Source organism: Lepidochelys kempii, chromosome 11 (assembly GCF_965140265.1).
Source record: "Lepidochelys kempii isolate rLepKem1 chromosome 11, rLepKem1.hap2, whole genome shotgun sequence".
Classification (NCBI taxonomy): domain Eukaryota; kingdom Metazoa; phylum Chordata; order Testudines; family Cheloniidae; genus Lepidochelys; species Lepidochelys kempii.
The window spans coordinates 2,268,714-2,284,665 of NC_133266.1; the positions used below are offsets into that span (position 1 = coordinate 2,268,714).

Consider the following 15,952-nt stretch of genomic DNA (forward strand, 5'->3'; position numbering starts at 1 on the left):
GATGCAGAGGAATGTTCTCGTCCATGTGCAATCACCACCCAGGTCTCTGCCAGCCCTTAACTGGCAGAGGAAGGACGACTCCACCTGTTTGCTTAATAGGGAGGGTTAGTTTACTGGGGTGGGGAAGTCTCTGCACCCAGATTTGTGCTTCCTGATGTGTGTCTTTTTGTTGCAATGTCCTGTCAGATGCAGATTTATACATGAAAATAAAATATAAAATAGATTCCAAAGTCCTCAGGAGTTGGCATCTCAGTGTTCAAATTGTGCATCGGAACTCCTAGGGGCAGCAGCGGGGGCAGGGTTCTAGATGAGATCTCAATTTTCCCAAGGCCACCCTTGTAGGATGACTTCCGTGGGAGTTACTTGAACCCTTGGGAGAATGACTTTGGAATAGGAAAGTATAAATGGGAGCTACTTATTGTTGGTCACAGGATTGCTTGAGCTGCATGTGAAGGCAACTGCTCCATGCAGAGCTCGCCAGAGACCCCCCTATCGGCACATTGCCACATTCTGTGCGCACAAAGGGCGTGTTGTGTGCTGCCCAGCCAGTGATGTGTATCTGGGAGCCATGCACCCTCGTGGGTTTGTGGGCGCTCACCTGGATTCTGTGCATTAGATGCACAAATGAGCAGTACAGATAACACACAAAGTGCAATCACTGTACTAAAGTGAACTGTACACTGGGGATACTAATGGACTCTGTATGGGACTCACTGGTTTGATGAGTCCCACCTACACGTTAATGGCTATTTCATATAAGAGGACAAATTTCTATGACTTGCCTGCTCAGAGTTACTCTTTTTGATCAAATGGTAGGTGCTGGCAGTCCTGGGTTCAACCCACACCATCTCCTGATTCAAATCTCTCTAGGAACATATTTATCATGATCCCCACAGTAAATGAGTCAACACTTAACATTCCTACCTTTTACTGACAATTATTTTCCATGTAGCTAAATGAAACAAAAGATCTATTACCTGGATCCCTGCAGTACTTGGCAATCAGGGCACCCAGGTGGTTTCTTTGCACACGAGCGACGCTTGTGTGCTTGTACCGATTCTGTGCACACCAGCAGGTGGCAAGCGTTAGTGAAGTTTGTGTTTTTTGTGTGTGCAGCAATGCAGACTGTACTCTCTGCACACAAACAGGTAATTTGCATTACTGTGGATCCCGCACAGTTTACTGGTGGATCCCATGGTCTGTACCCTCGGGTAGATTCTGTGCACAATCAGATTCTTGGTGCAGGACTCGTGTACTCATCCCATGCACTAATGCAAATGCACTCATCCCATGCACGAATGCAAGCCCATGCAGGACTTGTGCACAGATCCCATGCACTAATGCAGACCCTGCGTGCTTAATTGTGATGCTATACAAAAAAGAACTGGTGCACTATTTGGGATTCTGTGCACACAAGCAGATGTGTGCACTAATGTGGATCCTGTGTGCTATTTGGGATCCTATGCACACACAGAGATCCTATGTCCACAAGCAGATCCCACGCACTAATGTGGATCCTGTAGGCTAATTAGGATCATGCACACGCAAGCCCATCCCATGCACTAATGCAGATCCTGTAGGCTAACTGGGATATCATGCACACAAGCCAATCCCATGCATTAATGTGGATGATAAGAACAGCCATAGTGGGTCAGACAAATGGTCCATCTAGCCAGGGGTGAAAGTAAGTCTACGGACTTACGGGTACGGGGCTGGAAGGGGGCTGGCTCTGGCCCCCAGAAGGGGCGGGGCCTGGGGCAGAAGGGGCGGGGCTGGGGAGGTCAGAGCCAGCCCTGGCCCACCCTGTACTGGCAAGTGCCTCCTTCTGTCTCCCCGGGGTAACAGCAGCAGCCGGGGGCTCTGGCAGCGGTTTAAAGGGCCCTGGGCGGTAGCGGTGGCCAGAGACCTGGGCCCTTTAAATCGTCCCTGGAGCCCCGTCCCCGCTTCCCCAGCGCTCCGGCGGCAGGGCTCTGGGGACGGGGCTCCGGCCGCCACTACCGCCCCGGGCCCTTTAAATCGCCGCCCCAGACCCGCCGCTGCTACCCCAGGGCTCCGGCAGCAGGGCTGTGGCAACAATTTAAAGGGCCGGGGGCTCTAGCCCACTATCGTGTCTTCCAACAGTGGCCAGGGCCAGGTGCCCCAGAGGGAGTGAACAGAACAGGGAATCATCCGGTGATCCATCCCCTGTCACCATTCCCAGCTTCTGGCAGTCAGAAGCTAGGGACCCTCAGAGCAGGGGGTTGCCTCCCTTACCATCTTGGCTAATAACCATTGATGGACCTATCTGCCATGAATTTATCTAGTTCTTTCTGGAACCCTGTTATAATTTTGGACTTCACACCATCCCCTGGCAATGAGTTCCACAGGTTGACTGTGCATTGGGTGAAGAACTACTTCCTTAGGTTTCTTTTAAATCTGCTGCCTATTAAATCATTAGGTGATGCCTGGCTCATGTGTTTTGAGAAGGAGTAAATAACACTTCCCTATACACTTTCTCCACACCAGTCATGATTTTATAGACCTCTATCATATCCCCCCTTAGTCATCTCTTTTCCAAGCTGAAAAGTCCCACTTTTTTAAATCTCTCCTCATATGGAGAATGTTCCACCCCCGTCATCACTTTTGTTGCCCTTCTTTGCACCTTTTCCCATTCTAATATATCTTTTTGAGATGGGGTGTCAAAAACTACACTCAGCATTCAAGATGTGGGTGTCGATTTATACAGAGGCAATGTGATATATTCTGTCTTATCTATCCCTTTCCTAATGATTCCTAACATTCTGTTCATTTTGACTGGTGCTGCACATTGAGTAGATGTTTTCAGAGAACTATCCACAACGACTCCAAGATCTTTCTTTATTAGTGATAACAGCTAATTTAGATTCCATCATTTTATATGTACAGTTAGGTTTACATTTTCCAATGTGCATTACTTTGCATTTATCAACACTTAACTTCGTGTGCCATGTAGTTGCCTGATCACCAAGTTTTGTCAGATCCCTTTGTAACAATTCATAGTCAGTTTTGGACTTAATTATCTTGACTAAGTTTGTATCATCTGCAAATTTTGCCATCTCACTCTTTATCCCTTTTCCCAGATCATTTATGAATACGTTGAACAGCACTCCTCCCAATACAGTTCTCTGGGGGATACCAGTATTACCCTCTCTCCATTCTGAAAACTGACCATTTATTCCTTCCTACCTTTCATTTTCTGTCTTTTAACCAGTTACCGATCCATGAAAGGACCTTCCCTCTAACCTCATGACAGTTTACTTTGCTTAAGAGCCTTTGGTGAGGGACCTTCTCAAAGGCTTTCTGAACATACAAGTACACAGTATCCACTGGATCACTCTTGTCCACGTTTCTGGCCCCCACCCCCGGAAAAGATTTGAATAGACTGGATCCTGCACAAGCCCATCCCCTGCACTAATCACGCTCCTGTAGGCTAACTCAGACCCCATGCACTAATTTGGACACTGAAGGCTAACGTGGATCCCATGCACACCAGCCCATCCTGTGCACTAATTCGGATTGTGTAGGCTAACTTGGACCCTGTGCACTAATTCGGATCTGGTAGCTAACCGGGAGCCTGTGCACTAATTCGGATCCTGTAGCTAACTGGGAGCTTGTGCACTAATTCGGATCTGGTAGCTAACCGGGAGCCTGTGCACTAATTCGGATCCTGTAGCTAACTGGGAGCTTGTGCACTAATTCGGATCCTGTAGCTAACCGGGAGCCTGTGCATTAATTTGGACCCTGTAGCTACCCGGGAGCCTGTGCATTAATTCGGATTCTGTAGGTTAACGTGGATCCTGTGCACTAATTCGGATCCTGTAGCTAACCGGGAGCCTGTGCACTAACTCGGATCTGGTAGCTAACCGGGAGCCTGTGCACTAATTCGGATCCTGTAGCTAACCGGGAGCCTGTGCACTAATTCGGATCCTGTAGCTAACCGGGAGCCTGTGCATTAATTCGGATTCTGTAGGCTAACGTGGATCCCGTGCACTAATTCGGATCCTGTAGCTAACCGGGAGCCTGTGCACCAATTCGGATCGTGTAGGCTAATGTGGATCCCGTGCACTAACTCGGATCCTGTAGCTACCCGGGAGCCTGTGCATTAATTCGGATTCTGTAGGTTAACGTGGATCCCGTGCACTAACTCGGACCCTGTAGCTAACCGGGAGCCTGTGCATTAATTCGGATTCTGTAGGTTAACGTGGATCCCGTGCACTAACTCGGATCTGGTAGCTAACCGGGAGCCTGTGCACTAATTCGGATCCTGTAGCTAACCGGGAGCCTGTGCATTAATTCGGATTCTGTAGGTTAACGTGGATCCCGTGCACTAACTCGGACCCTGTAGCTACCCGGGAGCCTGTGCACCAATTCGGATCGTGTAGGCTAACGTGGATCCCGGGAGCCTGTGCACCAATTCGGATTCTGAAGGCTAACGTGGATCCCACGCGCACGAGCGGCACGCCCCTCCCGGCCGCAGAGCCGCGCGCACCTGCCCGCCCCCGAGCGGAAGTGACGGCGGCGGGGGCGGGGCACAGAGCGGAAGCGGCGGCGCAGGCTCGGGCGGGTCCCCGGTGCGCGCAGTGGGCTCGGCTCCCTCCCCGGCCTCGGTCCCTGAGACCCCCCCGCCCGCCCCCGCCCCCGGCCCCCCGCGGCCCCGGCCCCCCGCGGCCCCGCCATGATCCTGCTCGAGGTCAACAACCGCATCATCGAGGAGACGCTGGCGCTCAAGTTCGAGGGCGCGGCCGCCGGGTGAGGGGGCGGAAGCGGGGGCCGGCGGGGGGGGGGCCCAGAGCAGCCCCGGGGGGCCGGCGGGGGGGGCCCAGAGCAGCCCCGGAGGGCCGGCGGGGGGGGCCCAGAGCAGCCCCGGGGGGCCGGCGGGGGGGGGCCCAGAGCAGCCCCGGGGGGCCGGCGGGGGGGGGCCCAGAGCAGCCCCGGGGGGCCGGCGGGGGGGGCCCCAGAGCAGCCCCGGGGGGCCGGCGGGGGGGGCCCCAGAGCAGCCCCGGGGGGCCGGCGGGGGGGGCCCCAGAGCAGCCCCGGGGGGCCGGCGGGGGGGGCCCCAGAGCAGCCCCGGGGGGCCGGCGGGGGGGGCCCCAGAGGAGCCCCGGGGGGCCGGCGGGGGGGGGCCCAGAGCAGCCCCGGGGGGCCGGCGGGGGGGGCCCAGAGCAGCCCCGGGGGGCCGGCGGGGGGGCCCAGAGCAGCCCCGGGGGGCCGGCGGGGGGGACCCGGCGGCCGCGGGGAGGCGCGGGCGGAGCCGGGGGCAGACACGCCGCCCGCCCGGGGTGCGGCACTTCCGCAGCCGCTGGGGCCGCCCCCTCCCTGGGCCCCGGCCGAGCCCTGCCGGGCGGGGTCCGGCCCGGCGCGGGGGAACCGGCCCCTCTCGGGCCCAGCAGTGGCTCAGCTCCGCGCACCCCGCTCCAGGGGCGGTTCTGGGCGGGGAGCGGGTGGGTCTCAGCCGGGCAGCCCAAGCGGCACCTGCCCCCAGTGACCTGAGCAGGGGCCCCTGTGTCTGGGGCCCGGGGCCTGGCGTCCCTCAGTCAGGGCATAGGGAGGTCCTGCCCGCAGGCAGCAAGGGCACCTCTCGGCCCGCTCTGCGGGTGGGGGGAAAGGGGGGTGGTTCGTACGGAAACGGGGTTCCTGGTGTGGCCCCCGGTGCGGGCGCAGTTATGCCAGCGTAAAGGTGCTGCTTCAGGGATCGCGTCAGGCCCCTTCCCGCTAAAGGGGAATCCGCCAAACTGGTAGGAGCGCCTTTGTGTTGGTGTCACGGCACCCGCGCCTGGGGGCTTGTGCGGCGTGATACTGGTATTGTTAAAGCCCTGCCACGCTGGTGTGTCGACAAGGCCCTGCAAAGCCAGTGCTTGCACAGAAGGCATTGGGGTTCTCTCTGAAGTGCACTTCCTCTCTTAGTGGGGTGGAGTTGCCGGCCCCCGTTCTGCACACTCACTGTGCATCATGCAGGAACCCTGGACAGGCCCTGTGTCAGGCTTGGGGGAAGGGACCCATTCTCATGCCTCTTCCACTTCTTATCTATTACTCTAAGGTTTCTTTGAAGAGATTTGCCTCGTGTGTGCAGAATAGTGGTAACCTGTGCAAAATGAGACTTGCTTCTTCCTACTTCCCCCCAGCTTTCAGACATTGAATAGACCCTTACAAACTAACATGCTCATCTTTCATCCTTGTCCACTTGTGATAAAATAGGAATCTGAATAGCCACCTAGCTTTGATCAATCCCCGATTAGTTTCGGTAGGCTGAGCTGTAGCTCACAAAAGCTTATGCTCAAATAAGTTTTAGTCTCTAAGGTGCCACAAGTCCTCCTTTTCTTTTTGCGGATACAGACTGACACGGCTGCTACTCTGAAACCTGCCATTAGTTCTAAACAAATCACGTTTCTCCTTACAAGCGTCTAATGCAAAGAGTCTTGCCAAGACATGGCAACCACATTATACACACAGCCCTCAGCTGACCCTGTTAAAGCACAGCTCTTGCCTGGTCTGTATAGAGCAAAATATTGTGTGTTAGAGGTTGTCTCTTGCAAAGTTTCTCATTTGTCATGAGGCTTCATACTGAGGAGCTCTTCCTGTTGGAGGAAGCTTGGAGGACATGACACTGTTTTTATCTAATAAAGCTCTTACAGTTGAGGTAGCAAAGTACTGCCTTCAGAAATTCTGGTTTCAGAGTAGCAGCCGTGTTAGACTGTATCCGCAAAAAGAACAGGAGGACTTGTGGCACCTTAGAGACTAACCAATTTATTTGAGCATAAGCAAATTCTGTTGCTTCATACCACTAAAATCACCATGTTGCTCGTTCTGTAACAGTTGCCGGCCTGCAGATTTCCATTCTACTCTGCATTGTCCATACTTCCATGCAATGCCAGCTGTTTCTGGATTGGTTCTACTTATCTCAGAGACTTGGTTTGCTGATGTGGTGTCTGCCTTTACTTTATAATAATCTAAACACTGCTTTTATGTTTTTAAAAATGAGTCAAATAGGCTTTATTTCTGTATAATCTTTGACCCTTTGTCATGGTGATATAAGAGAAGAAGTTGTAACTTCTGCATTTTTTCCTAGCGCTCTTGTCCAGGCAAGCACAGGGTCAAGACAAGGATCTGAAACATGCAGGGATGTATTTTTCAAGCTGTCATATTTCTTATAAGTCATATGGAGTGGGTTTCAGTCTATGCCTTTATTAATTTGAGATCTCAAAATGTGTTCCATTATTCAAAGTCAAACCACAACTCTGGTGTGTATCCTTTTGGACAATGAATGATTGTCCACAATGATATTTTAAGACCTTTGGTGGCATTTGCTTTGTGCCATTTTATCTATGATTTTTTCGTGGTACATCTTAGGAACCATTGCAGGATTGTCATGATGAGGGCAAAATCATAGGAATTCAGGAACAAATCAGGTCTGGACATCTTACTTGAAATAATCATCATTTTCCCCCTTTAGTCCAAATAACTTGAATTGAGCAAGTGTGTGGTGAGAGCGGACAGACTTGAACATACACGCTATCATAGAGGCAGTTACGTTTAATGTTTAGAACACAGGATTGGGAGTCAGGAGGCATGAGCTGTAGTTCCAGCTTTGCCACTGACTTGTTATATGACCTTCATCATGACACTTAACTTAGCTCTGTTTTCCCAGATGTAGAACAGGGATGATATCCACTTTGTGTAAAACTTTCAAAGCCTCAGATAAAAGATACTTTGCACTTTTATAGAATTATATTAGAACGTCTGAAATCCAGCGTAACTCCCGTTTAAGATCAGTTTATAACATCATTGGTGTACATAGCTGGGCTGCAAGATCCCTGCTCTGAGAAATGTACTGTGTAGAGGTGTGATCCTGCAGAATGTGAATTCCATTTACTCCCATGGAAATTAGCAATGTGATAGGCATCTTAAAAGACAGATTAATAACACTTTACAGGATAGGGCCGTATATGTTTCTTTAAAAGGAATCTTTCCTTTCCTGTGGAGGATTTAAATTCTTGCTAGGAATTTACTGATCTGGTTTCATATATTGCTGAGCTCTTCGTTCTGTCTCCCACTCGAACCATGAGAGCTGCCAAGTTGAATGAGGTTCTTGATGGTTCATTGCATCCACCCGCCAGTATGCAAGAATCCCAGAATGTCAAGTCCTGGGTGTTCTTTACAAAGAAAAACCCATGAAAGTGACGGATTGTATGATTCCTTTGGCAGCCATGACAAAAATGCAGCCATACCATCTTTAATGGTGAGTTTATAGAGCCTTTAAAGCTGTAGCCACACAATTTATTGCCCTTATTACTTCATACATGTCACTTTAACTCTTTTGTTGCGGGGCACTGCTGCATCTTCTGCAGCAGAACACTTCAGCATTTGTGCCCTGCAGTGAGAAAGCAGCCCTGGGAGTAAAAGTGGTTACTGTTAACTATTTGCATTTGTCCTCTCGCCTTTAAAATGGTTTTAGAGCTATGGGAACTCTGCAGGATGTCGTGGTTGCGAGTTTGTCTCAGGCGTGCTTCTGTTGAACAGTTTAGTTTAAGTCATCTTAGTTTTATTGTCTTAAATCGTTTTAGCTGGAATTGCAGTAGAACCGGGTTGTCTGATTTGGGTAACCTATCCGTTTAGAATGTAAGCTTCTCCAGGCATGCATCAGGTCTTGAACAGCACCGAGTGCACTCTTGGTGGTTAATACAGGAATATGTGGGTGCTAGCCAGAGGACTAAACGTGTAGCCAAAGGTAGATATAAAATTGATGGCTTAGATCCCCATGCTGTCCAGGGAAGGCTTGCAATAGGTGACCGGCAAGTGGATTTTTTTAATCCTGGACTTAACATAACTATTGGTTCTCTCATGGAGTCCCACAGCAGGCAGCACTAGGCCAGCAAGGTGAATGCTTGCAGCGTGTCTGCTGCAAACCAGAAAGGAAGTGCGTCTGGGTCTGGTGCTCTGTGTGATAGAGCAAGGCTCCAGATACGTGCGGCTGCGTTTCTTTGGCTGCGCCGTGTCCCAGTACTCTTAATACACTGAATTTCTGTCGTGCCTTTCAGCCGAGGAGCTCAGAGCATTTTGTGAACAAGTCTCACGCCAGGTTCATATCTCCACCTTATAAATGAGGGGAAATGCTAGGGTGGAGAGGTCATGTGGCCAAGGTCAGAGAGTGGTAGAACTAGCAATAGAATTCAGAGCACCTGACTCCCAGGCCCCTGCTCTAACCAGTAGACCATGCCTCCTTGCTTTGATCCTTCCCTAGGTGTAATGCAGGTCACTGTAAACTGTATCAGGCCTCATGAGATGCTATCTTATCCCTCTTGGGTAAACCTGTACATAGACGCCAATGATTACAAAGTGACGCTCTGTCCTTTAAGGAAGCGGTTCTCAACCGGTGGTCTGTGGCCCCCTGAGGATCCACGACCCCTTTCAGGGGGTTGGTGGGGCCCCACCGCTGGAACCCCAAACCCCAGTGAAGCCTCAAACACACCCTCCTCTCCCCACTACAGGGCTGAAGCCCCATCTCTGGCGCCTTCCGGTGGGGCTGAAGCTGGGAGTGGCACAGGGCTGAAGCCCTGAGCTCCGCTTCCCTCTCTGAAGTCAGTGGCAGGGAGCTAAAACCCTAAGCTCTTTCCCACTGAAGCTGGGAGCAGTGGGGCTGAAGCCCTGAGCCCAAAGGGAGAGTTCAGGGGGCATGAGGGTGTTGCCCCCCCCCCCCCCCCCAAACTGCTGTGCCTTACCCAGAGTGGGGCAGTCCTGGGAGCAGCTCCACCCTCCACACCTCCCTCAGCTCTCACTCTCTGGCCAGATCCTAGACGGGAAGCTGGAGCCAGACAGTGAGGGGCAGCTACTCCTCTGGCTGGTGGTGCCATGGAGTGGGCAGCCGTGGCATTTGCCCATCTGCTGCTGGCACCTGGGTTTGCAGCTGTTCCTCAGTTCCCTTTGACTGCTCCCGCAGCTGGTCAGAGTTACCCAGGTGGGGACCCGGTTCTGGGGCCAGCAGAGCCCTCGTGGAGTAGCCATTGGCACACAGCCCCAGGCAGTGGATGGCCCGCTGAGATGAGTTAGGAGGTGGAGGTGGCGCTCCCTCCCTGGACCCTGCTGTGTGGAGCTGGCCCGAGCCCCGCTGGCCCTTGCCCCCCCAAAATAGAAGTCAAACCACGCCTATGCCCAAGGGTCCCATCCCTGGCTGGAGCCCTGAGTCATCCCACTGCCGGGCCTTGGACTTTTATAGCATGTTGAGGGGGGCCTCAGAAAGGAAAAGGCTGAGACCCTCTGGTGTAAGTCTTTGCGCTTTGAAGTAGTTTATATTTATCCTTCGAAGCTGGAGATTAGAATACCTGTGCGTTGCTCTGCCTGGACCCTCGCGGGCCTCCGTGGCTTGGTCCAGGCATTTGACTCGTGAGCCACGATCCTCTGTGCCATTACTGGCCAGGTCTGCATTTGCACGTGCTCTTGATTAATATAGAAGATGAGGACAGTTGGAACAAGCTTTATAATTATATCTTTCCTCTCTTTTTAAAAATTAATTATTGTTACATAGGGCTGCGAACGTTTGTAGGCTGAGTAATGAAGCTGAGGAACTTGGCAGTGGTCCGAGTCAAAACTGAGGAAGTGCTGTCAGATGAGGGTTTGCTGTTACGTACCTGTTGGAAACTGCAGATCTTCTTGAAGCTATAGTTCTGCTAGGTGTGACACATCTGATTTGGACTTCAACATACATTAAGTGGAGTTAATGTATCATGCTTATAGATGAGCCAATGTAATAATCTTCTAGGAAAACCCAGTTGAGGTAGGCAAGAATGGTGGGAGGAAGTGGAGCAGGAAGAAATTGTACCTGCCAGAACCCTTTTTGTATTCTTGCATCTAAGTACAGAGCAGATGTTCCTGATGGGGGATTTAGTGAGTATTTGATTGCATGTGTGTGGTTTGGACTTGATTAATATTCACGTTGTTGGGAAATGGACAACTGCCTTTCGTAGGAACTGCAGCCATCTTAGGTTCAGGGTTCAGACAGATTTGTCAATCAGGTCTGTCTTGTATTTAGAGTTGGTAACAAAAGGGGAGCTGATAGAATTATTTTGTGGTATGGGACCTTTTTTTCTTTGTCTTTTAGGACAGGATGTAGCAAAAAGAAAAGATTGTTATATTTTTGGTGAATTTGGGTTGTAAGAAATTTGAGGTAGCAACATAGGGATAAAGAGGAGCTCATTATTCACTGTAGCAGAAGACGATGTACTGTTCGAAACCTTACGGTTGTGGAAAAACCTAGACAAGCTGACACCAGAGGGAGCTGTGTTGGGGATAAGTGAACTCCAGTTCAGTGCCAAATTGAGTAAACCTGATTTTGAGGAACATGGTTCCACAATTTTAAGAGCTTCAGCGGGCAATGCATGTATACAGGCGCAGGAAGGGAAAGCTGATGGTGGAAGAGCAGGATGCAGAGAAAGAAGGTCTTGGGTGGATGATGTGGTATTCTCCATGGATCAAAAGGACTATTCATCCACAAAGAAATGAGCAGAGGGTTGTAGGGACTGGGCTACCATGGTTGCAAACCTCCAGTAATGGAGATTCCACATAAGAAGAATAAGGTTTCACAGTGCAGGCCACTTGGATATATACAAACCAATATGCAAACAGAGGTTGCAGTGATACTGTAGGTACTATACTGCTAGCCCTTGTAGTTGTGAATTTAAAGGAATCCCTTACTTAAGCCGTGTGATGTATTTAAATGTAAAAAGAACAGGAGGACTTGTGGCACCTTAGAGACTCACCAATTTATTAGAGCATAAGCTTTCGTGAGCTACAGCTCACTTCATCGGATGCATGCAGTGGAAAATACAGTGGGGAGATCTATATACACAGAGAACTTGAAACAATGGGTGTTACCATACAGACTGTAACAAGAGTGATCAGGAAAGGTGAGCTATTGGGGCTGGGGGGGTGAGAACCTTTTGTAGTGATGATCAAGGTGGGCCATTTCCAGCAGTTGACAAGAACTGTAGAAGGGGAAATAAACAAGGGGAAATAGTTTTACTTTGTGTAATGACACATCCACTCCCAGTCTTTATTCAAGCCTAAGTTAATTGTATCCAGTCCGCTCTCCTGCTGGTAATAGCTCACCTTTCCTGATCACTCTGGTGACAGTGTGTATGGTAACACCCATTGTTTCATGCTCTCTGTGTATATAAATCTCCCCACTATATTTTCCACTGAATGCATCCGATGAAGTGAACTGTAACTCACAAAAGCTTATGCTCTAATAAATTTGTTAGTCTCTAAGGTGCCACAAGTCCTCCTGTTCTTTTTATGGATACAGACTAACATGGCTGCTACTCTGAAACCTGTCATTTAAATGTAAGAATCTAAAAGGAGCTTTTATAATGGATTTTGCTAGCAATCTGCAGGCTAAATGCCGTGTGCACCTCATAATCTGTTGACTAGGACTAGTGATCCCAGCTACTTCACCTGTTGTATTTGGAGCCCATTTTAAACCGATAGTGTTGTGTGTGAGCACTTCCATTCCAATACCCTGTTTTACATTTCTGAAACTTTTAGCTGTGGGGCTGAAATTTTTTTAGGCTTGATCTCTTTAAGTTGAAATCTGGCAGGGAAACTCGTTGAGAAATGCCTGTGAGTATTTCTTTTTCTACAGCCGTCTAAGGCGAGGTGCAAAGTAAATGGGTAGGGGCTCTACTCCCTTAAGCAAAGTCTTTGCCTTGTTCACTGCACATATTGTGTATAACATACTTTCCTGGACTCTGGTCCAGCGCGCACAAGAGTAGCATAGAGTAGCAGGAGACGTTACGCTTACAGGTGAGGTTCTAGAAAATGCTATTTCTCTGAGCGGGGCAGATGGTGTGGGATCATGTAATTAGAAACAGCTGTATTACCTGCGCATGAGAGGGCAGAGTTAAAGGTGCACAAGCAACCTTAGCTTGTGTATTTCCTGACTCTAGGGTGTTTAACTGTACCACCTTAAAGTTCCCTACCTGGAACTTTTCCTGAAATATTTCTAGTCCGCACTATCTTTTAAATTTGAGTGAATGTAATGCTCACAAAAACAAACTGATGCACCCTGCATTCCTTTCTCCCATGCCTCATTACTGCTCTATCCCTCTGCATTACTCCCCATCAAAGAATACCCTAGTCATGTCTGTGGGGTCAACAAAATACTTTGGGGGAGGTGCTGTGCACATTATTCACAATATTTTGCTCCTGGCCACGAGGACCCCTTTGCTATTATGTTCATGGACCCCCCCTTGAGGAGCACCACCCTGCCAGTCACCTTACATTGTGTGGTGAGTTGATATGCACCAGTGGAAGTTCTGTTTATCTGCTGTGGGCTGATACCCAGGAGCAGAGATTAATTTGGTGTGATTTGGGAACTGCTCCCTACTCCAGAGCAAAAGTTATAATATAGAAGCAACTTCCCAAGACCCAGCTGGGAGCAGAGATTAGCGAGAGAGATCAGCAAGTAATAGTGATTTTTAAACTAAAAGATCTGCCCCAAGGCCACTTACATCACTTCTTCCAATTGCTGGGTTATCTTTGCTGCTGCAGCAGTGCAAAAGATTGAGACTCTCCGGTTTTGTAGTGAAGGAGGCTATTGCCTTTCACAGCTGTTGACTTACAGAAAGTAGTGATGTCTCATCTTCCTGCCAGTGCTAATACCAGTGAGGGCTGGATAAGCCCACCAAATCCACTTGCCCATAGGCCTTAGCCGCAGGATAAGTGCCTCTCCTGCCCCAGCAAAGCAATTATATGAGTTACACTCAGCCCTAATGTTAATGCCTTTCATTGCATCAGTCTTGCTGTATGTCTGTGCTGAATTTGGCACACCTTGCTGCATTCCTGGGTCTCCACAGCAGTGTCTGAAATGGAGCTGTCTGCAAACAGAGCAGATGGCAGGGCAAAGCAGTGGCTTTTATCGTGCAAAAAACCCATTAACGTTGTTCGGTTCTGAAACAAGGTGATGAAGACACATCCCAAGCCACTGCTCTCCCTCCAGCCTCTGTGTAATTTCCCTGATATGCCAAGGTGTGCCTGGCATCTGCCAGTGTTGTTGCCTACAGTGAGCAAGATTCGACAAAAGGTCAAACATCTAGAAGTGGGGTAGCCAGGTTGTGACCACGCACAATCTGAAAGACGTCTGTGTAGATACCAGTTTGATTTATTTGCTGAATTGGGCCTTTTGCGTCATTCCTTTGATACATCTGGGTGAGGATGAAAGCCAAACACCTTCACTTAAGATTTCTTTGGTCCTAATATTTTAAGCAGTGTTTTTCCTAATATTATTTGTACCCATCCAGTAGTGGCTACTAGATTCTCTTTTTAAAATAAGCAGACATATACCACAAAAAGGGTAAACTGTCAATCCCCAAATTGTATGCAGTGTTGTTGTAGCTGTGTTGGTCCCAGGATATTGGAGAGACAAGGTGGGGGGAGTTAATATCTTTTATTGGGCCTACTTCTGTTGTCTAGAGCTCTGAGTAAGCTCGAAAGCTTGTCTCTCTGACCAGCGGAAGTTCTTTCAATAAGAGATACCAGCTCCCCCACCTCGTCTCTCTAATCTCCAAATCGTTTACCCTGTTTGTCCTCTAGAATTCCCTGCCCATACCTTACTGCTACCTTTGTATTTCTTCCCATCAGAGAATGCCATGTTAGTGGCTATGGTTTCAGCAACACCTCTCAGGATGCAGAGACAGCAGGCAAACCGCTTATCATGGATCATAGCAAGTTCATCCTTCATAAGCACTCAGTTCCATCAGAGTAGTTAGTGCCAGTTAACTCCAGCACCTGGAGAAATGCAACCTTTCAGGGCATTGTTGTTAAGCTTTTAAGCTTAGAGCATATGAAGGTAAAGTGAAATATTTTAAACGTCTGTATTTGTTTGGAATCCTAAATTACAAACAGAATGGCTGGATACGGTTTAAATTTATATGATGCTAAACACGTTTAAAAAGCTTCCTGTTCTATTCACCTACCAGGATCCAAGCTCAGAGGAAGGGTCTTTCTGCTAACACCTAAAGTACTGTACGGGCTGCAGTTCCCTGCCATGCTTTACATGGTTATGATGATGTCCATGCTTACAGGGGGACCACTGACTCTGGAACTGTCATCTTGGGAGGCTAAAAATAAATACATTTTGTTTTTAAAATGCATTTCTTAGTAATGTTAAGTCTACTCATGCATTGTTAATTGCTTAGGATCTCAGACTCCAATGGAGAATTCCGGTATCTATTAATAGGCTATGAATAATGTCATACTAAAATGGCAAGATTGTTTTCAAAAGCTGGGTATAGCGGTTGAGGTAAAATCATTGCTCACAGTGAGAGTGATGGGGAGATGGCAAAGTACAGAACTCTTGTCAGTAACATCTTTCCTAATTGAATAGTATTAGGGAGTTATACAGTTGGGGCTTTCAGAAAAAGCCACTTCTCCTAATCAGAAATGTGGCCATGTTGCTTTTTAAAACGAGTAAACCAATGTTTCTGTACAATTTTTAAGGGGGCTGTGATTTGATTTTTGACATCTGATGTTTCCTATTCCTTAGGAACAAACCAGAGGCAGTAGAAGTAACATTTGCAGGTATGGTTCACAAAATTTTTAACTCCTTTAAAAAATTCAAGCTTGTCTGGCCTGATGATCGCAGTGTTTGGTGTGCTCGAATTCACCTAGCACCATATGGAGAGATTTGTTTCATCGACTAACCTGTGCCTTTACGTGTATGTGCCACACGGTATATTTAGTAGGCGTTCCTCTTGACGGAATAATTTAAAGAAGTGTGCTTGGAATTCGTTAGGCTCTCTTCTCCATCCATCCTCCTCACCTGATGCACTAGCCGGTGACAATGAATTAAATGGTCACAGCACTTATAAAGTGAATGAACTAAATGGCTTTAACTTGTTTACCCTCTGTGCCAGGATGTTTCATGCCCACAATGGCATGTGTAATG

General features: G+C 49.0%; 1 protein-coding gene across 3 annotated transcripts in view; it reads left to right on the plus strand.

Annotated features, from left to right (window-relative positions):
- Positions 1-4,542: 4,542 nt before the first annotated feature.
- ARPC2 (actin related protein 2/3 complex subunit 2) overlaps positions 4,543-15,952 on the plus strand; it is a 34,283-nt gene continuing 22,873 nt past the window's right edge. The window contains exons 1-2 of one of the 3 annotated variants that reach the window (XM_073304931.1): positions 4,543-4,767; positions 15,551-15,585. In XM_073304931.1, the coding sequence (XP_073161032.1) occupies positions 4,694-4,767; positions 15,551-15,585 (109 nt within the window). In that variant the 5' untranslated portion in view covers positions 4,543-4,693. Of the gene's footprint in view, positions 4,768-8,027; positions 8,255-15,550; positions 15,586-15,952 lie in introns of those variants that run through there. The other 2 variants (XM_073304932.1, XM_073304933.1) reach the window with 2 other exon arrangements.